Here is a 20,506-nt window from a genome sequence, read left to right on the forward strand (position 1 = left end):
AACTAATTTAGCCACCCAGGCGCCCCGCAACTTTCTTTTAAAAAGGGTGGAAGTAGATCTGAGGCAGACTTGCAGACTAGTTCTCAGATCAAACTTTTTTGAAATTCAAAATCAGGAAAACGAATCCTTTAAAACAGGTCAGCCATCCTCAAGCCAAAAAGTTTGCCCATCGGTTGTTTTTGTTCAGCTTGCTGCTAAGAATGGTTTTTACATTTTAGAATTGTTGGGGAAAAAAATCAAAACAAGAATGATATTTCGTGACACGTGAAAATTATATGAAATACAAATTTCACTGTTCCATAAATAGTATTTTATTAGAACACAGCCACTCTCTTTCTTGCAAGTATTTGTAGCTGATTTTGAGCTACTGTGTTAGATAGAGTTGGAGCATGACACAAGACCGAATGGCCCGCAAAGACTAAAACATTTAGCTCTTTACAGAAAAATTGTGCTGACCCCTTAAGGCTACGCAAGTCCACGTCCCATTTGGAATGTCTTCCTCATCCTCGGAAGGGAGTGTACCCGGTTCAAGGAGCGCGGGTCTAAACTGAAGACCCTGGGCAAGTCCTTCCCATCGAAGGTCTCAGTTTCCCCCAAGTATGAAATGGGGTTAGACACAGTGATCTCTGGGAGCCTGTCTGGGGGGAAAGCAAAGAAATAAAGGGGACAGGAACTCGGGGTAGATCGGGAGCCGGTCCCTCGGGGTTTCCAGCCGCGTGGGCGGGCCCAGCGCCCCGAGGCCCAGCTTTCGCAGGGGAATTCCGGGCGGGGTGCGGCGGCGGGGCGGGGCCGGGGGCGGGGCCGGCCACCGCCTATAAGAGGGGCCGCGCGCCCGGCCGGACCACTTGCCTGCGCGCCCTCTGCGGACCGCCGTGCCATGGCCTCCGCCCGCCTGCTCGCGCTGCTACTGCTCCTCGTGGGCGTCCCCGCCGCTGCCCCCGAGTCGGTAGGTGCTTGGGGATCCCCGGAGGGCGGCCTGGTGCCTCCTTTGTTCCTGGGGGCCCGGGCTAGGGGGGCCTCAGGGGTCTGCACCGCCCCCAACTAGACGCCGAGGCCGGGGAAACTTTGCTGGAAAACTTGGCTCCCGGGTCACAGGGAGGCTCCGGGCCGGGGTGGCTCCCGCGCGCGAACGTGCGCCCCAGCCTGTTGCTCTTCCCGCCCCCTCTGGCCTCGGCCCCGCCGCGCGCTCCAGGCTCGGACGTGACTAAGCCGGTGTCACCTCTTCTCTCCCCCACACTCTCTCCCTCCCCTGGTGATCTTGGGGCCCTGGATCCCCCTGCACGCCCTCCGTAAGCGCCCAGAGCGGCGGCTCTAGAATCCGATAGGGCCTGGGCACGAGGGGCAGCGTACTCGGAAGGGGGAAGGAGGAGGGTTGTGCGGAACCTTGTTTCACACACCGGGGAATGAAGGACTGAACCCTGACCTCAGGTCTGGCCCCAACCCCGCCACTGGGCTTGTAACTTTGGGTAAAGCCCTGCCCCTTCTGAGTCTCAGTTTCCCCATCTGTACAACGGCAGGAGGGAGCCCGGCAGGAGATGGCCAGTGCCTCTGTAGGGCCCCTCCAAAGTTGGGGCTCTGATCTTCCAAGGGCAGACGGGAAGGATGGTTTGGGGTCAGCACTTCACCAAGAGTTGAGCCTCTGCTTTCTTCGAGAATGCGGTTTATTTCTGCTGAACTGCAGAAGAGAAATTGGAGTACCCACCTTGAGTAGGGTGAAGGGGGGTGGGGGACAGAGGGCCTCAGTGAGCCCAGAGAAGCTCTCCTTCTCACTGCTCTCTGGTCCCTGTCCGAGTTTACAAAGTCCTGGGCCACCAGAACCTCCATTCATCCCCTGTCACCAGTGTGGGGGAGGAGGATGGCAATCTCATCTGGGAAGTTGGGGGAGCAGGAATTGCTGGGAGGGTCTGTCTGTCCTCCAAGAACCCCATTTTTTGCCCCCTTGATTCCCTTAATTAAGCCCCCCTTTTTAGAAGCAGCAAGTCTGTGGAGTTTAATCATTGCAGATTTTTTTATGGGGCTCCTGTTTCTCTGGGCTTGGGCGGGGGAAGTCTTTTCTGCCTGGCAGGCTTCTTTTGGGGAGTCCGTGAGATCCTGATGATAACCCACCAGCACGATTGCAGGCATTCAGTGATGATAGCAAACATTTAGTGCTTATGGTGTGCCTTATGATGTTCTAATAGCTTTCTAATGGCTGTTCCAATGTCCTATCAACTTGCTTAATTCTGACAACAACCCTGCTGTTTACTGTTCTTAAATTGGTCCTGAGGCTGAGGAGGCTAGCTAACTTACCCAAGGTCACACAGCTAATCAGGGGCTGAGTCATTCAAATTTAGGCAGCCAGGTGTCCAAGTTCCTGCTCTTATGATAAGCTGCAGTGTGATGCTTTCTGAGTGGTGGCCCTGAATCTGTTGAGATTTGGGGCTGGCCGCCCTCAACGAATTCTGAGGTGGAAGGAAACAGGAGACCAGAGTGAGGTGATGACTTCCCCAAACTAAGGGCAGCCAGACCAAAAGGTTAGTGTCTGAGCCAAGACTCCAACCTACACCTGCTGCTCCCTGGTACAGTGCTCTAAATTAGGCCCTGAAAGATGTGTTGAGTCCAGCAACTGGGGAGACCTCCAGAGGAATGCCATGTTGGGTCCTGTTGGCCTGGACAGTGTGGGGAAAAAAGAAAGACCCAGGAGGTCGTGAGGTCACTGCATGGGCAGTCACATGGCAGTCTCAGTTCAGAGGCTGCTGAGTCTGCAGGTGCTTCAGGGTGAGGAGCAGACAGCTGTGTCCTGGGGGCAGTCAGAAGGATATGGTTTGGGGGAGGGCAGCTGTGTCAGCCCTCGCACGGTGACCCATCAGCTGGGGGAGAAGTAGGCCCTGAGCAGCTGCTTCCTGAGAGAGGTATCTGGCTCTCATCCTGACCTCAACACTCCCCTTCCTGGTGAATGTCAGGGACCTTCCACCTCTAATTGGGTCACAGGGCTTCCCCTTTTGCCTCCGCCACCCCCTTCCTTCCAAGATTGTGGCCGGAAAAATCAGACCTAGTCATAGTTGGATAGATGTAATGGAGGCCCGCCTTTTTCTTTTTGCAGGTGGAGAAAACAGGCCCTGGGAGAAGGGATTTGCTAATTACAGTTATGATTTGTTGAGTTTTCCACATGCTAGGTCTGGGGCATTTTATCCTCACAAAAAAACCCAGCATCTCGGGATTATATTATGCCCACTTTACAGATGAGGGAACTGAGGTCCATCTCCAGTAGTGCTGTTGAGGCCCCTCTCCAAGTTTAGGTTTAAGCCAAAGGCCTGCCCTCCCCTTGGGTGATACCCTACCCCCACCCTAAGGGCTTGGTGCCACAAGTTTTGGGAAGGGAACCCAGACTGTGCAGACAGCCTCTTCCCTGGCTGTGGGACTTACCATCCCAAACCAGTTCTTCTTGTCCAGCTGGGAGCATTCCCCTGAACTGCCTTCCTGCCACTCCTTCCCTAGCCAATTAAAGGCAGCCCTGTTTGGGGAGCTGGACCCCTCCAGAGGGGTTGCTGCCCAGAGGCACAGCCTTCTGATGTGGCACCAGGCCCAGTGGGTTCTGGGGAAATGTACTTTAGCTTAGAGATGTTTTCGGTCTCCTTGAAAATTCTCTCCTTGATTGCCCTGAGGTAGGAGTGGGGCAGAAGCCCAGAGGGTCTAGGACCCTTGAGTGGTCAGTGAGAGCTCTGTGGAATTCTTAAAAGCCTAGAGAGCTACTAAAGAGCCTATTTTGGGCCATTGTTTAGAGGGTTCTGTGAGCTTGATGTCCCCCATCTGTAAAATGGGGTTTGAAACAAATGACCTTGATTGCCCTTTTCAGCTCAAGTATTCTATTCATATCCATCCCTCCAAACCTACCACACACACCACTCCCACCCACATACACCCAGTGGGGAATTCTGCCCTATTCATCTTCAGCGAAATACTTACCCCTTACTTAGTACGCAGGAAATATTTGCATGAATGAATAAATTCATGTGTGTAACTTCATTCGAAAGGGTGCATTGAGGTAATTTATCACTAACGTGAATGCCTTCCAGGGAAACCGTGAGGTAGGTTTTATTATCTCCATTTATACAGGAAACTGATGCTCAGAGGAAGGTAGTGGCTTGCCAAGGTCAGAACCAGGTCTCTGATAATACAAGGTGTCTGGTTTGAGCCTCCTCTGAGAACATTCCAGATGAGAAATTCCGGCTGGCTTTGAAGGAAGATACTTTGGGTTCTACTTCCTGAATTGGAAGCACGTATGCCCTATCTCTGGGTCTCAGTGTCCCCAACTCTATAGTAAGGAGGTAGGACCAAAACCCTCCCAAGGGCCCTCCCTGCCCTGAAAACACACTGATGGGGGGAGGGGAGCTTTCTTGGCCCCCTTGGTAAAGAACCTAAGAGGAGAAGAGCTGGGGGGTGGAGACATTCAGCTCCTGCCATCCCCAGCTCCTGGAAACAGAAGGCTTTTGCAAGGACTTGGAGTGCAGGGCCGCCCTGAATGAGGAGCTGGGAGAGCCAGGCTGGGCTCCCCGCCCCAGTTCCTTCTTGGGAGGAATTGGCTGCTAGTTGTTCTCAGCCTCCTGGACTGGTGGGTGTGATTTCCAAATGACCATTTGAAATTGGGGGAAGGGGCTGGACTGGGCCTGTGAGTCACTGGAGGAGAGCGGTGGCTGGCCTGAGTTACCCATTTCCTTTCAGCCTCTTGGCTAGTAGGATGGCTCTGATGAGGGTGTTGGAATGGGTTCCAGAGTTTTACCTTGTCCCCTGAGAGCCTATTAAAGATAGTCAGCGTCTCAATGTCCAGGGCCTTTGAGGGGATGCCCAGGAAATGTTAATACTAGGCCTCGGACCTTCCCAGTGCCCCGTCCGTGTGGACTTTGACAGGGTGTGAATTCAGCCAATTGTTTGTTTCCCTTGAAGCAGAACTGAAGCTGCCACTGCTCTGAGCTCCTAGAGCAGAGCTGGTATATAGTCCAGCTGGGGTTGGACCCCAGGAGTCTCTGACTTGTCTGATGTCCTCCTCTCCCCTTACTTCCTGGAACTGGCAGGAGGGCACTGGAACAGTGGCTTGGGGTTAGGCAGACCTAACTTCAGAGGTGTGAAGGCCACCTCTTCCTAGCTACATGGCTTTGGACATGTCACCCAGTCTCCCCAGCCTCTGCTTCCTGGTGGGTAAGAAGATCAGGGTTTTGGTGGGGCTGGTAGGAGGGGACAAGGCTGCAGTGAGTGCCTGGTAGGGAGGCCGCATTCTGTGTGACAGACATGTCAGCCGTGCCAGGTGGCCCTGTGCCTTTGAGGATTCTACTCCCCGCCGCCCCCCCATGGCCCCTGGAACACTTTCTTCCCTCCCACTCCCCAACAGCTGCAGGGTGGTAAGGGAGGAGTCGAGGGTGGGGCTGATGGAGTTCAAATCTCCTGTTTGTTTGTTTTAGAAGTGGGCTGTTTGCTAATTATCAGATGGGTTCATATTTAAACAAGAACCAGTTCTCAGCGGCCCCACCCCTCCCGCCAGGATTTGTAGGAACCCTTTGCGGAGCAGTTTGCAGCCTGCTGGGTGATGGCAGGGTTTGCTAAGGGTATGGGACCACCTAGACACTGTCCAGAAGGGGGTCACCCTTCCTGAGCTGGAGGGGCAGAGTTTCTAGTCCTACGGAGGCCGAGTGAGTTGCAAGCTGCGCTCTGCGCTAGGAGAGGGGGTGTGGTAGTGGGCAGGAAGGTACAGTGTCTGAAAAGCCAGTTTTCATACACTTTCAGTGCACAGTGCCTAGAGAGGGAGGTGAAGGCCCGTGTCAACGGTTGGGGCCTGATTTAACTCCAGAAGGGCTAGAAACCTGGCTTCTTGAGCTGGTTTGTTATTAACTCACTAGTGACCTTCAGGCGTGTTCCTGCACCTGGCCAGGCCCTTTGGCCCTGTCTGCTGGAGGCAGGGTGACTGGAAGTGGGTGCATTTCACAGCCACAAAAACCTGAGTCACCATCCCAGCTCTGCTGCTCACCCCGGGACATGCAGTTAGTTAATAAGTCACTTCACCGATGTGTCCTCTACAAAACACCTGTGTCACTCAACTTGTAAAGTGTTTGGCAAACTTGTAAAGTGCTGGCTTGATCTGGGTTTATCATTAGCGGCTAGACCAGGGTTCTTAACCTGGCTGGATGTTGGCTTCAGGGAGATGGTATCTGAGTGCACACTGAAAAATGTAGACTGATGGTTACAGTTCTCGGGGTTCAAAACTTTTTATCCTTACCGGAGAGCTCCAGGAGTCCCCAGGAGATGACTCTGTGATTTGAACACTTCTTCCCAGCTTTGGCCTTCTGCAGTCCCCTGCCCAGTCTATCCCTGCTACTTTTCACCACCTCTGTGCCCCTGGTTACTCAGCACCCCCACCCTCTGGCCAGTCCCTCCTACTCAGCGCACCCCCCCCCTCCTTATTCTGCCTCTCTCCTCCCCCACCCTGCAGGCCCAGAACTCTGCTGCCCCAGTTTTCTCTGGCACAGTAGAGGAGGCTGGTAGTCAGGTGACACCTGGGGTAATGGAAAGGGGAGGCAGGGAGAGGCTGGTATGTGTGGAAACAGTGACTTGGTGGAGCCGCCGGTTGCAGCCAGGCCTGTGGGACTGGCTGTACCACTGGAACCTCAGGGCGTGGGGGCAGGGATGACCCATGGCCGGTCACAGGCAGTGGGGACACTCCTTGCCCGCGGTAGGGGGCGGGGTAGGGACTGGCTGGGAAACGTCTGTGGGACAGACCCACTAGGTCTGGAGCAGTGGCTTCTCCGAGTGGGGGCGGGGGGTGCACAGCAGGGAGTCTGGGAAGGGGCAGGAAGCCAGCACCTAGTGCTGATCTAATCAGCCTAGACTAGAGGCTATCGACTCTGCGACTCTGCTCCTGAGAACACGGGAGGCTTGTTTATGTCCCCGCCCGCAGATCCAGCAGGGACTTCGGATCTGCTGCCTAGATTACAAGCCCCAGCTTCAATGCACCTCTGTCTCTGCAGCCCTCAGGGAGCCAGCCCCCTCCCGCCTGTCTCCAGCGGTAATCGGAGCAGTGCCCGGCTTGGTTACCAGGCCTCGAGACAGAGGGAGGCTTGTCTGTTCCAGAACCGTCTTTTACAGGTGGGGAAACTGAGGCCCAGGGAGGGAATCTCCCAAGATCCACAAAGGAGTTAGTGGCAAGGGTGCTGCATCAGCTGCCATCAGGGGGGTGTCCAGAGCTGCAGAAGCTCCCACCTCTGCCCCCATTCCTAGCTGCACCCCAGGATCCTGGAGCCCTCGCTGTGGAATGGGCTGCCCTGGGGGGGTTGGTGAAAAGTTGGCTGCTGGCTGTGCCAGGCCTGGCTTGTCTCCTGTGTGATTGTGTTCAGAGTAACCTGACCTTGGAGTGGGCAGAGCTGACATTCGAACCCCCACCCTAGCCCCACCCCTATTCCCAGACCTGGCTTAACCCTTCAGTTACCAGAGTACCAGGCTGTGGATTGGTGTGTGGTTTCTTATTGCCTTCTGGATATTTTTTTTCATCCTCAGGGCAGGTCAGGAAATACTCTGGGATCCCCAAGTAGAATGTCAGGCATCTCTGGTCACTGCCATTTACTCCTTTTGGAAAAATACAACCCAGTTTCCTCTGCCTCTATCTTCTTACGACAGGTGCTCCAAGTTGTGTAACCTTGAGCAGGTCTCTGCCCATCTCTGGGTCCTTTGCAGTCTCCAGGGACCTGATTGGTTGTTGAAAAGTCTCTGGTCTCAGAAGCAAAATGAATACTCATTACAGGGTTATGTCCCTTCATGATTTGCAAACCCCGCCCCCCCCCCCCCCCCCCATCCACTGACCACCTTTCTAGCAATGGAACTGTTCTATAGCTTTTTCCAGGTCTCTCTGACCCTTTGACCACTAATCCCTTTAGCCAGAAGGAAGGCAGGTGGGGATTAATAATAGCTACTACTCAATGAGCACCTGCTGTGTACTGGGCCATATGCTGGGTCCCTTGCACACACTAATGCATTTCACTTAATCGTCATCGTCCTGCAGGGTGCTCCTAGCCCTGGTTACCAAAAGAGAAAACTAAGGGTTCAGGGTTCAGTATACCCCAAGGTTCCTGGAGTTAGGAAGTGGCCATGGCCAGACTGTGCTTTGCTTGTGGGTAACCACTCTTCTGGTGGGGATCCTTTGTTTCTGGCGAGGTGTAGAGCTCTGATTGTGGCTCCTGGGTTTGCTTACCCTGGGGGATATCTGGCCCTTCAAAAAGGCAGGGTGGGGGAAAGCAGTGACTAACCAACGGCCCCTTCTGGGGATCTCCTGTCCGGATAACAGGTGGCTTCAGTAGTTGGAGTCCAGTGTCCTTGCCACTCCCTGTTGAATTTGGCTTGCCCAGTTGTCCTTCTGGTCTCACCTCCTGAAAGAAGGGTCAGATGTGTCCCTGACCCTGTCTCTGCTGGGGAGGAGCCTGGGGGCAGGAGGTGGGTGTGGGGGGCTCTCCTCCCTCTTTTCCTCCCACCAGCTCTTGGTTAACCAGGCCTTGACCCTGAACTCCCTGCTGCCCCAGCCAAGTTTTTGTTCTTTTGTTGAATATCACTTTCACCTTTGTTTGCTCCTTGGTGGAGCCTGGCCTGGCACTGTGGGGTTGGGGTGGAGAGGTGACTCGGGGGTGGCAGTGAGAAGTCTGGTTGTAGCTGAGGCGTGGTCTTGAGAAAGATCTAGGTTCAGATCTCAGCTCTGTTGCTTTCTAGTTGTGTGACTTCGGATAAATGACTCCCCTGCGCCTCAATTTCCTGCAAACATGTTACAAGACTCGTGCCAGTAAAATGAGTTCATAGGGAAGAGCACCGCGTGGTGCCTGGCACGTCGTGGATACTTGAGCTAGTCACCCCAGCCCCTGTGCTTTTCCCTGGTGACGGAAGCTGTAGGACTTTGGGGTGGGGTTGGCGACCTTTTCCTAGCTTCTTTTCATGCTTATAGCATAAGGACTGGAGTGACAGCTGCAGCCTGTGGGTTTGCTGAGACCCTTACTTTTGCAGCCCAAACCCTTGAGGCAGGGAGGGAGGACAACTCCAGCCTGGAGCCAGAAGACCTAGCTTCTAAGTCCAGCCCTGCTGCCAACAGTTTGGGTGACCTTGGCAAAGTCCCTTGTCTTTTAATTTGTTTGCTGGGTTATAAAATGAGACCATTGGGCTCAGTGGCCTCAGATACTTTCTACTGGCAGGTGTTAGTTCCTTTAGAACAAAACAGCACCTGCCCCCTCTTCTGGGGATAATCTGGGGAGGCGTCCAGCATCTCAGTCCCCAGGCACTCATCCCAGGTGTCCACCAGCCCTGGGGTAGACAGGGTCTGTGAGACCCAGCCCACTGCCTTATTCTGCTGGTGATTTCTGTTGTGCTCTGGGAGAAGGGAGGCCTGAGGGCCCAGAGAGGGTGCCTGTGTGTGCACACACACGTGAACACACATTCCCCCAGGAGGGATGGGGTGAGTGGAGAACAGGTGGGGTAAGCTCGGCTGGGATCAGGGTGGGGTCCCTCTCTGGTCAGGGCTGGGCTTGGCTACTGGGTGGCCTGGTGGCTTCTTCAAAGCCACCCTGACTGAATGGGCCTTGTCTGCAAAGTAGGTGAGGCAAGGGAGGACTGTTGGCATTCCCTCCCCTCTGCCCCTCTGCACATGAAGGGATGCTTGCCCACAGTTTCATGGAGCTTGGTCCTCTCTTGCTGGCCTCGTCTTAAAGGGTTCCCACTGGGGAATTTCTCTCTTGTCAGGAGTCAGGGGCAGAGAAGATGCTTCTGGAGTTGAAGGTTTTGTTTTCTTGTGTCCTTCCCTGAGCATGCCCCCTGCCCCCCGGGCCTCGTGACTTGTGACTTGCTGGAGAAGGAACCGTTGGCTCCTCTAATGCAGTCTTGAGCCCTGGAATAGGTATCTGACAGGGTCTGATGCCTCCTGTGCCCCTGGTGCAACCTTGGACAAGTGTATCCTCTCCAGGAACCTGGTATAAAAAGGAAGGGTGAGGGCTGAACTGGGAGTGAATCTGGGTTTCAGTGCGGACGGGGCCTGCCTCCTCTCTTAGCCTTCCTTTAGCTACTGTGAAACTGAAGTGGTAACTCTGAGCCAGACAGCATGCTAATCCCAGGAGTTGTTTTGAAGCACCCCTTAGCACTTTCACACACCCAAAGAAAGGCAAGATGTAGAAACAACGTTCTGTGACTCCTGGGGACCAGGGGTGGGGAAGGTCTCCGCCTGAAGCCACCCAGTGCTGGGACCCCAGCCCCTGACTTGAGGACTTGGAGCTCAGGAGCTCAGACTCCCACAGCCAGTCTGGTCTCCAGGCTTGGTTGACCACTGGCTGAAGTACCTTCTTTCTCTCCTGGGCTGGGTTTGACCTCCACGCAGCAGGGCTCCCTCCTAGCTTGGGTGGTCAGGCACTCTGTGGACGCGTATGTTCACGCAGGTGTTCTTGTGTGTGTGGTTAAAAGCTCAGGTGACCCATGCCTGGGTTCTGGTCCAGTGTGGCCACTTTTTACCAATGTGACCTTGGGCAAAAATCTATCAGGAGGACCTACTTTAGGCTAAGTGCTTAGGAGGTCCTGCTCTCAGAATCTGGGCCTGGGGGAATTTGCTTTGCGGCAGGGACCTCGCCCTAGGGACAGTTTCGCAACCATCTCGGAGCCCTCCGGAGGAGCTGCCAAACTAAAGCCACAGGCACGGGGCTGTGGGGCTGTGTGCGGGGGCTGGGCTGGAGTTCCAGCACTAGTAGCTCAGCAGCTCCTGATTCCCGAGTCATGAAGTCATCCGGACCAGGACTTAACCCCTTCTGGCTCCCCACCCCCGTGTGTGCCAAGTATTCAGCGAAGATTCTCCCATCCGGTGGAAGAGGGCTGCGTGCCCGCCGCCTTCCCCCTGGTCTGACCCTGCTCCTTTCCGGGAATCCAGCACATGCCCTCACGGTGGGTGGAAGAGGGCATGACAGTCAGGTTCTGCCCGCCTCTCCCCAGAAGCCCCCGGAGGAAGTACAGGAGGAGCCCGGGCCTCGCCTGCAATGGTTACCTTGTCCTGGGAACAGATATTCCTTCTCGGGCTCCCCTGAGTCACTGGCAGTCTCCCTCAGGTGAAGGACAGCCTGGGGCAGTCAAAGAGAGACCTGACCTGACTTCTCTCCATTCTGACCTGTGCAGCTAACTCAGCCATGTGACCTTGGGCAAGTCACTGCCCTGTTCAGCATTCGAATTCTGTCCAATTCTGTGAGATGGAAGGGACAGGACCTCCCTGGCTTCTGTGGTTCTGAGCAGAGCCCCAGTCTCCTACAGGCAGGGGCTTTGGGAAAGAAGAAGAGAATGTTTTGAGGAGGGGTGTGTATGGAACTTCATGAAACCCAATCTCTTTTGGCAAAAGTAGGGACTTTAATATTTGAGTTAATTAGCAAAAAAAAAAAAAAAAAAAAAAAAAACTTTGCCCAGGACTGCTGTTCTGTGGGAAGCCTTCGCCCCAGAGCTAAGGAGAACGGCAGTAAGCATTCAGAATGCTTCCTACCCTTGTGAGCTCTAGGAGATGGGAACAGAGAGAGTAGCTGATGTACTTGTAGGACCCTGGGAAAGTCTTTTCCTCCCTGGACCTTGATACTTTCCTTTGGAAAGCTTCTCAGTGGAAGTAGGCTTAAGATTCTGCTGTGATGTCCTAGACTGGGTCCCCGTGGGTAGGGGCCAAGGACATTTGTGGGTGATGGAGTGGATGGTGCCCCACTCTGTGCTGGTACAGAAAAGATCCTGTGGGAGATGCTTATAAAGCTGGATATGAGAGTGTGTTCGTGTCTTTGTGAGTCACTAGGTCTGTGCAGCACCTGGACTGAGGCCTCCCTGAGGTGTGGGTGAGCCAGCCCTGTCTGTCCCAGCCCAGTCTGACTCAGCTGGGAAAGGTGTTCTGGACTGGGAAAGACCAGGGCCAGCAGCCCTGTCCCTGCCACAGGCGAATCAGTGGTGACAGTGTCTGCGCCCTAGAACCCTAGAGTGTCCTACCCTCCAGCCTGTGTGGCTCCTGCAGTCAGGCAGCCTGAGGCGGAAGCCTCCTTCTTCCACCCGCTACTTGTGTCAGAGGGAAACGCCCAGTTTCCTTGGTTGTAAAATGAGGTTAAAGACATGCCTTTGGAGTTAATAAGAACAGGGGCTGGCACGTAGTAATTGCTTATAGTAAATAGTACCTAGTAATGTTTAATGTTCTGATTATTACCAACTTTATTATTTTTATTAGCCCAGGATGGGAAAGAGATTTGCCTAAGGTCACACAGCAAGTTAGGGGGCCAGGAGGAGAGCAGGACCCAGGTCTCCAGGTCCTGGCCTGCTTACTTTCCAGCACCCCAGGTTACCTTACCGAATGCCCACTTCATTGCCTTTTGGGGCTTGGGGGCTGTTGTCAAGCACCAGGGGGCTACTGATGTGTCTTCAGAAGTGGCTGACGTAACTCCTTTTTTCACTCTAGATCCGAGAGACCGAAGTCATCGACCCCCAAGACCTCCTAGAAGGCCGATACTTTTCTGGAGCCCTCCCAGATGATGAGGATGTCGGGGGGCCCGGGCAGGAGCCCGATGACTTTGAGCTGTCTGGCTCTGGAGATCTGGGTATGGAGGGTGTGGTGGGCAGGCTTGAGGTCATGGGGCTGGAGGGAAAGTGGCCTCACAGACCATAGGGGGGTGAGCATGTCTTGAGACTTGGATTTGTATGGGGGTTTTCCAGCAGAGCTCCTCCCCTCTCAAAGGGGAAACAAAAGTAACTATCAAGCCTTTCCACCCCTTGGCAACCCTCCTTGGGCGGGTTATTTGTTGCTTTGAGTTCATTTGTAGCTGTAGGTTTTCTGAGCACCAGCCTGGACCTGTCTGCCTATCGCTGGGGGCCTGGTGGGGGTGGGGCTGGAAAGAACTGATAGTGTTTTCTTCTTGTGAAAAGGAGAAGGGCCAGCTCCAAAGCCTGGGAGCGTGTGTGGGCAGAAGTATGGGTGGAGAACAAGCCCCTGCTTCAGAGGGGGATGGGAGTGTGTGAAGGGGCCCAGGCCTCTGGGGGCTGGACCAGGGGCCAGGCCGGTTCATGGTCTTCAGTGACTCCTATGTGCAGGATGGTGTGATCTTTGAAGTTTGAGCTTTGGAGTCCCATAGTCTTGAGTTCAAACTGCCTCTCAGTGACCTGAGACTTGGTTTCCGAATCTGTAAAATAGTGAATCAGTGAGTTGGGGATTGGACTCTTGGCACATGCTAAGCACTCAGTAAATATTTTAATGTTGCGATTTCTAACATTTAATGTTACAATCTAGAGTAGGCTCAAAGGAATCCCTTGGGGCTCTTGTTCAAATGCAGACTCTGATTCTATGAGCCCTGAAATTCTGCCTTTCTAACTGACTCTTGGTCCCTGACCCAGACATTCCAGAGCAAGGGTTTGGAGCTGACAGAGCATCTGCTCAGCTACCTGCCTGGCATCCTTGTGAAAGAACCGGGGAGTAAGGTCTTGAGAGCCCCATTTTACAGATGAGGTGACTGAGGCTGGGGTGGGAATGGTCACTTACTGTACACTGAGCATTTGAGGGCTGCTTGTAAGGTAGGACTCCCACCAGCCATGGCTGAAGAAGGGGGAGGTACTTTAAGGACAAATGTTCACACAGCTTTTCTGACTTTACAGATGACTCAGAGGACCCCCGGATCTTCCCGGAAGTAATCCAACCCTTGGTGAGTAGTTAACATGCTTTTGCCTCTCCCCATTTGCTCCACTGTGACACCTGTTGAGAGGAGCCCATAAGTGAGGGTCTGACCTCACTCTGCAAGAAAGCTTGTATTGGTGGCCCTGGCTCCTTAGGGACAGGCACGACTGTGGGTAGGCCATCCTTCCTGCAGGGATAATCACTGCCAACACTTAGATGTGTTTCCAGCACCTTTTCTGTGCATTTCTAGGTATTTCCCAGCATTAATATCAAATAATATATACAGTCTTGTGTGCTGCACTTTTCACTTAAAGTGGGCACGAGCTTGCTTCCTCACATAATTAAGTGTTCTTTTTCATTTTTATAGGCTGCATAATCATCTTCCATTATTTTCCCCTTATTGATGGAAAAGTTGTTTATGATTTTTTGATACTCTAAAATTATACCACCACAGCAAGCATCTTTCACTCAAATCTCTGATTAGTTCCTTGGGATAGAGTCCCAGAGGCAAAGCTGCTGCCTTAAAGGGCAAGCACTTTCTATAGTTTTGCCCAACCGCCCTCCAGGGTGGTGATTCTAGAATCCCCACTGACCAGCAGTGAGTGGTAACACCTGCTTCCCTGTACCCTCGGTCACATTCATTCCTCTTTTGGGACAGATCCACTAGAAAGGTTGAGGGTAAGCCTTTGATGGCATAACTGTTGAGAGATTGGTGCTGAATTCAGCTCCAGGACCACACGGTTCATCCGGCAAGGTGGCGGAAGCAGATTCCCTCCCTGGCTGAATGTTCCTGTCCCTGCCCTGGGTCCCTCCCCAAAGCACACTGAGTCTTCATCTCTCCTCCTTCTGCCCCATCCAGGTGCCTCTAGATAACCATATCCCTGAGAGGGCAGGGCCTGGGAGCTGGGTCCCCACCGAAGCCAAGGACCTGGAGGAGAATGAGGTCATCCCCAAGAGGATCTCACCCTTTGAAGGGGACGAGGATGTGTCTAACAAGGTGTCCATGTCCAGTGCCACACAGAGCGGCAACATCTTTGAGAGGACAGAGGTTCTGGCGGGTAAGGTCCTCACGAGATACTTTGAAGGGGGAGAGGACTGGGAGGCAGTGTTGCAGACAGGGATGCCTCTGGCACATTGGGCTTCTTGGTACCCCTTCCTTCTAGCCACAGGGTGCCCTGGAGCCTCAAGGACTACACCTTAGTCGTAAGGGGTGGCTCTGACTGGGTGAGCAGCCCTGTGGAGGGGGAGGAGAATTGCATATCAGAGTCTTTTAAAGAACAGCTAGGAGCCAGTCACTGGCCGTTAAGTCCTTCTGTCTTGTTTTCAAAGCATTTTCGTAACCTGGGATTGGTATCTAGGGAGTTTATTCAAGGTTAACTTCCCTTGAAAGCACAGAGACTCCTTTGGATTGGGCCGGTTTCCCTCCCTCCTGCTCTGTCACTTGACAGCCTCGTGATCTTGGCTGAGAAGCTTGCCAGCCTCAGTTGAGGATGTGAGCCTCCGTTTCTTCCTCTGTAAACGGGTACAGTGCTACCTCCTCGGGTTGGTGTAATAACTCCATGAAAATGAGAATCTGAAATAATTTGGCAAACCGTAAAGGGCTTTTCTGATTTGTTGGTGTAATCTGTCGCTGGGTCTTCATGGGGCTTTAGGAGTGGCTCTTTCAAGGCTGGCTGTGGGGCCTTCAGCTGGGGCGGTGCCTGCTGGCTCTCTCCTTCCCTGGCGGCTTGGGGGGTCTCCAAAGCTGCGGGCAGGGGTGAGTTGTCAGAAAGAACTCTCTTTCTGGCCAAATGTCATAGGCCAAGGGCGGGTCTTCATGAAGCAGCCTGTCGAGTGGCTGCCCTGGGCCCAGTCTGGGTTACTCCTGTCTCCGGACAGCCACAGCCAGTTGGGCCAACACCTTCGCGGAGTCTTGAGGTACAGGGGGGAGCCCTGTGTCCTGCCTCCATCCAGGACAGATTAAGGGTCTTGCCTACATCTTGCAGATAAGGCTGGCTGGGAATGTAACCCTAGGTGACTTTGGGCCCAGCTCAGCCTTGACCCTGACCTCCTGGGACCCGAGTATTTATTCTTTCTGCTTTTCCTTCGCTACTTTTTGTGTGATGTGAGGGGGTGGTGGTGCTATCAGAACTAGAGGGGCCCTTAGAGACCTTGTGATCTTCTAAGCTTCAAAATCTTCGGTAAAACCTCCCCCCATCTTTTTTCAACCACAGAGTTTCACTTTTAGCTGGCATATGTGGGGTTAGCATAAGGTTTTGCTTTCACCAACAAAGGGTTCTGCTGCTTTTAAAGAAAAGTTTAAAAACCACTGATCTAGGCCAAGCATGTCTTTTAACTCGGGGAGACTAAGGCCCAGAGAAAGCAGACCACTTGCTTGGGTCACATAAATAAGCAAGAGACAGAACCAAAGCTAAGTCGTCTCTTAAATCTCGCGGTTGAGAATTATCCAAGCATAAGATCTTCATGTGAGAAGTTCCGTTGCTGTGTTAGTTGGCATCTGAATGGCACCTGGGAGTTTCTCAAGTGCTTGCCAGGTGCTACCTGCTGCGTGTGCCCCCCTGAATCTCCACGACCCTATCAGACAGGTATGGCTGTCTTTACTCTTATAAGTAAGGAAACCGAGGCTCAGAGAAGCCAAATCACTTTCCAAAGTCACAAAACTAGGCATTAGTATTGAAACCTAGGGCCGCAGTCACTTTTGAGACTGCCCTTGAACCTTCTGACCCTGTGGGGTCAAGGTTCCAGCACAGACCAAGGTCCCACTAGAGGAGCTGGGGGTCATCAGAGGGAAGGGCGATAAAAACAGGAATGGGGTTGATACCTTATTCCATTGTGCTTTTTCTGGTATTTCCTGGGGGCACTTTGTGGCTGTTTTTTCATGAGTTTTAGCTAAGAAGGAACCTTACTGGACTCCCCTGTGCCACTCTGCCCTCATTCTGTGCATAGATTCAGAGTGTGTGCAGGGATGGAAAATTAATCTTCTTAGCCCTAGTAAGACCGAATTAGGGGACTCAGTCTGCCGCAGCAAGGATTCTGTGAGATGTCCCTGCCCCCTCAACAAACAGGAATGAGCCCTTCAGGCGACCTGGCATGATGCAGAACAGCTGCCCACCTGAGGTTAGCAGCGCGCACCGGCCTGATGCTAGCAGGTGCCCGTAGGCAGTGCTCCTCTCTGAGCTGAACTGTGAGTGTCATTTATTAAGCACTCACTGTTGTGCCAGGCCCAATTCAGGGTGCTAGGGACACGGATCATAAAGCCACAAAGGTTTACAATCCATGAGGACTGAGCATACGCTGTGCATTGTTCTAAGCACTTTGGGTGGATTAATTTATTTAATCCTAGGACAGATGTGTGAGAAAGGTACTTTTATTTCCAGTTTGCAATGAGCGAGATGAAGGCACTTGCCTGATGACATAGCCAGTGCTGAGTAACGGGAGTGGGACCTAGGCCTTAACCACCGAGCTGGAAACACGGGAACGTAAACCACTGTCTGTAACTGTCAGTGACGTAGCAGCCTGGCCGTGTCACCGTGTTAGAGCTGTGTCTGGTAGGACACACCTGTGTGTATAGAGGATGTGCACACCTGTCTGTGGGAGCGGAGGCCTGTGTAGGTGTGCGTACCCAGAGCCAGCTAGACTGCGATGCTCTGAGGCCTGCACTCTTAAGTGTGTCTAGGCGGGTTTTCAGGCCTGCGGGTTTGCTTGCTCCTGGCCCAGTTAGTGCTAAGCTGTTGCAGGGGTGTCAAGCTGGTGTTTGGAAGGTGCTGTGGGCTCCAGCAGGCGTGGGTTGGAAGGGTAGCTTTGCCACTCCGGCGCTGTGGTCTTCAGTGACCTGCGATGACCCCCTGTCTTGTTCACGAGGTCACGCCTAGCACAAGTGACAGCAGGGGTGAAGATGTCTAGTTGTAAGAGAGCCGACTAGGGGGAAGTGGTAGTGTGCCCGAGGTCCTGACCCGCAGCTCTCCCGTCTCTTCCTCCGCAGCTTTGATCGTGGGCGGCGGCGTGGGCGTCCTGTTTGCTGTTTTCCTGGTCCTGCTGCTGGTATACCGCATGAAGAAGAAGGACGAAGGCACCTACGACCTGGGCAAGAAACCTATCTACAAAAAAGCCCCCACCAACGAGTTCTATGCTTGAAGCAGCCCCCTGGGCACACTGGCTTGGACCTCAGCAGGGAGGGAAGCAGAAGGATTTTGAAGGGTGGACATTAGGGTAGGGGGAGGGCAAACTAATACTGACCTGTCAGCATCTCCAGCTGTGATTATGTTTTAAGCGTCAGAAGAGGCATCATCTTCTGTTCCTGCCTGCCTCTTCTTGATTCTCTGGGCCTCGACTGTCCCGGCAGAAAAATGGGGTTACGCCTGGCCTTGCTGAAGGCAGGTCTGGGATTGGATCATTTCTTAATTTTCCACTTTAGAATGTGGGCCCAGGTTAGAGTCTATATTAAACATGCCTCATCCAGAGCCCCTCTGAAGCTGGAGCTCGGCCCCCGGCGGCCTTCTCCTTCCCTCTTGTGAAAAGGAACTGGGAGAAGGAACTAGAACCACCTGCACCTTGATGTGTCCGTCAAAGGGCACTTGTGACCACACTACAGGAGTCTGTGGTATACCTTGGGCCATTCTCGGCTCTCTCAAGTGACTTTTGGAAATCAGCCTTTTTTATGAGGGGGAGGGGGTGGGGAGAAGAGCTGAAAGTTACATACTGAAATGGATTTGCAAAGTATTTGTAAATCTACTCTTAGCGGGGTATTTTTTTCTAATGGTTCATTCCTTGGTGCAGAGCCTCTGCCTGGGCAAGAGTGTGCCGATATCAAGATGTTCTCCGCCCTCTTGCACTTTCCACAGTACCTGCAAGTTTGTATTTAATGGTTTTTTGTTTTTGTTTCTCGGAAATGAGAGAAGAGACGGAGATAGGATTTTTATTAATTGTTTTTTTTGTTTTTGTTTTTTTTTTACTATTTATAGCTTCAGACAGGGCCTCTTTCTCTCTTTCCTCTTTTAAATATCCTCCTCATTTTTTTTTTTTTTTATACTTAACACTCTCCCGCTCTTGACCTTGGCCCTTTCTGAAGCTGCTTCCTCTAAGAAGTGGCTATTGCCGAAACATAGTTTTCTAGCAGATCCCAAAATATAATGTAGGGGATGGTGGGATATTTGTGTCTCTTTTCTTGTAATATATTATTATTCATGGTTCTAGAAAAATAGATAAATATATTTTTTCAGGAAATAGCATGATATGTCCCATTTGACGTTGGCTGGATGGTTGAGTGAGTGGAGTTTTGTGTGGCTGAGTGGGTTTTTGCCTTTCTCTCGCTCTGTTCGTGGTGCCTTCTCCTGATTGGGCCGGAATAGTTGAGGGTAGACAATTCTACCTTCTTTCTAGCTTCTGCTTTGAGCCCAACTGGTGTTCCTTTGTTTGTTTTCTCCAAATTTAAGAGAACATTGGAGAGCCGTCCTATCCATTATGGTAAGCACTAGCCACGCGTGGCTATTCAAATCAATTAAAATCACATAAAGTTAAAAAATTCATTCCTCATTTACACTAACCACATTTCAAGTGCTCATTTGCCACATGTGGCTCGTGGCTGCTCTGGTGAGCACGCAGGTAGAGCCCGTGTCCACCTGTCGAACCACAGTGCTAGAAAACTGAACTGGTATAACAAGTCCCAGCCCCAGCCTTGCTGGGGTGATCTTTGTCTCCCTGGGCAAAGGGGGCATGGGGGAGGGCTGACTGGCTCCTGGCTTTGGAGCTTATCTGTGATCCTTCCTTCACAAAGAGGAGGCCCGGTGGGTTAGTTAGCCCGTGCAGGCTGCGTCTTCTCCTGACCCCACTGGCTGGGGAGGGGGGAGTCGCCCTTGCCTCCCGCACCCTTCACCACCTCAAGCCAGGGGCCCCAGCTGGCTGGGTCCTCTGGGCACCCCTCCCCCACCCCTGCCATGCCCTTTCCCTCTGGCTATGTTGGGAGTGAGCACCTCTTCTTGTAGCCACCTGACACTGTTGTCTGTTACTGATTTTTTTCTTTTTGATAAGAAGATAATAAAACCTGGTACTTTCTAGATTGCTTGTCTCTGTCATTTCAAAGTTTGTAAGAAGTCCTTCTTTCTGGGTTCTGTATCCTTTGACCTTCGCGGAGCCTGAGATCATTGCCCTGACCAAATGCGCTTTGGGGTGCCGGACATTGGAGGCAGAGAAGAAGCCAAGAAAGGGCCTGGAGAGGAGGAAAGAAAGAATGTGCCCCTGGCGGCCTGTGGGGCATGTCATGCCTAACTTGGTGTGGCGCTTAGATGGCACCTGGTTAAAAAACACAAGGTGGGCGGTGGGGGCTCCTGGGTGGCTCAGTCAGTTGAGCGTCTGACTCATGGTTTAGGCTCAAGTCATGATCTCCTGGTTCGTGGGATTGAGCCTTGTTGAGGCTTGGGATTCTCCCTTTCTCTCTGCCCCTCCCTGGCTCCCTTAATCTCTCCCTCAAAATAAATAAACTTTAAAAGAAACCCACAAAAATCCTTGGATTAGAGGCTAACCATAGAAGTGAGGATGTTCCCCATGTAAATCCAGATTCCCTGCTTCTTTTGGGAAAAACTCAAGATTTGGCTCCTCTCCGGCTGCATGGCAACAATTGAAAGTTGCTGACAGGGAGGATCCTGTCTGGATGTGGGTTTTCTGCTTTGCCACAGTCTTTACCTGCTTCACTCCTGTCACCTGCGTGGCTTCTACAAGCACTGCAGTAGTCGGGTCTGGACAAACCCCATTGATGCCTCTCTCAATCCTGGTAAGAGCCTTTTTACCAAGGGGGGAACCTGCCCTTAGCTCATCTGCAGGGTTAAACCTTAATTCCAAGGCCTTGGGTTTGGTGGTCTT

At 52.8% G+C, this 20,506-nt stretch overlaps 1 protein-coding gene across 1 annotated transcript; it reads left to right on the forward strand.

Moving 5' to 3' along the window:
* Nucleotides 1-789: 789 nt before the first annotated feature.
* On the forward strand, nt 790-19,704 carry SDC4 (syndecan 4). Its single transcript, XM_003983441.5, has 5 exons — nt 790-946; nt 12,446-12,584; nt 13,633-13,679; nt 14,511-14,709; nt 17,634-19,704. Exons 1-5 carry the CDS (start codon nt 878-880, stop codon nt 17,783-17,785), a joined length of 606 nt encoding a protein of 201 aa, XP_003983490.1. The 5' UTR covers nt 790-877; the 3' UTR covers nt 17,786-19,704.
* The last annotated feature ends 802 nt before the right edge of the window (nt 19,705-20,506 follow it).

Source organism: Felis catus, chromosome A3, assembly GCF_018350175.1.
Source record: "Felis catus isolate Fca126 chromosome A3, F.catus_Fca126_mat1.0, whole genome shotgun sequence".
Lineage (NCBI taxonomy): Eukaryota > Metazoa > Chordata > Mammalia > Carnivora > Felidae > Felis > Felis catus.

Excerpts from the sequence above, each read along its gene's own strand:
- SDC4 (XM_003983441.5), top strand. The coding sequence starts at position 878 with ATGGCCTCCGCCCGCCTGCTCGCGCTGCTACTGCTCCTCGTGGGCGTC. Across the intron at positions 947-12,445 it reads CCGCCGCTGCCCCCGAGTCG|ATCCGAGAGACCGAAGTCAT; the intron begins GTAGGTGCTTGG and ends TTTTCACTCTAG. Across the intron at positions 12,585-13,632 it reads GTCTGGCTCTGGAGATCTGG|ATGACTCAGAGGACCCCCGG; the intron begins GTATGGAGGGTG and ends CTGACTTTACAG.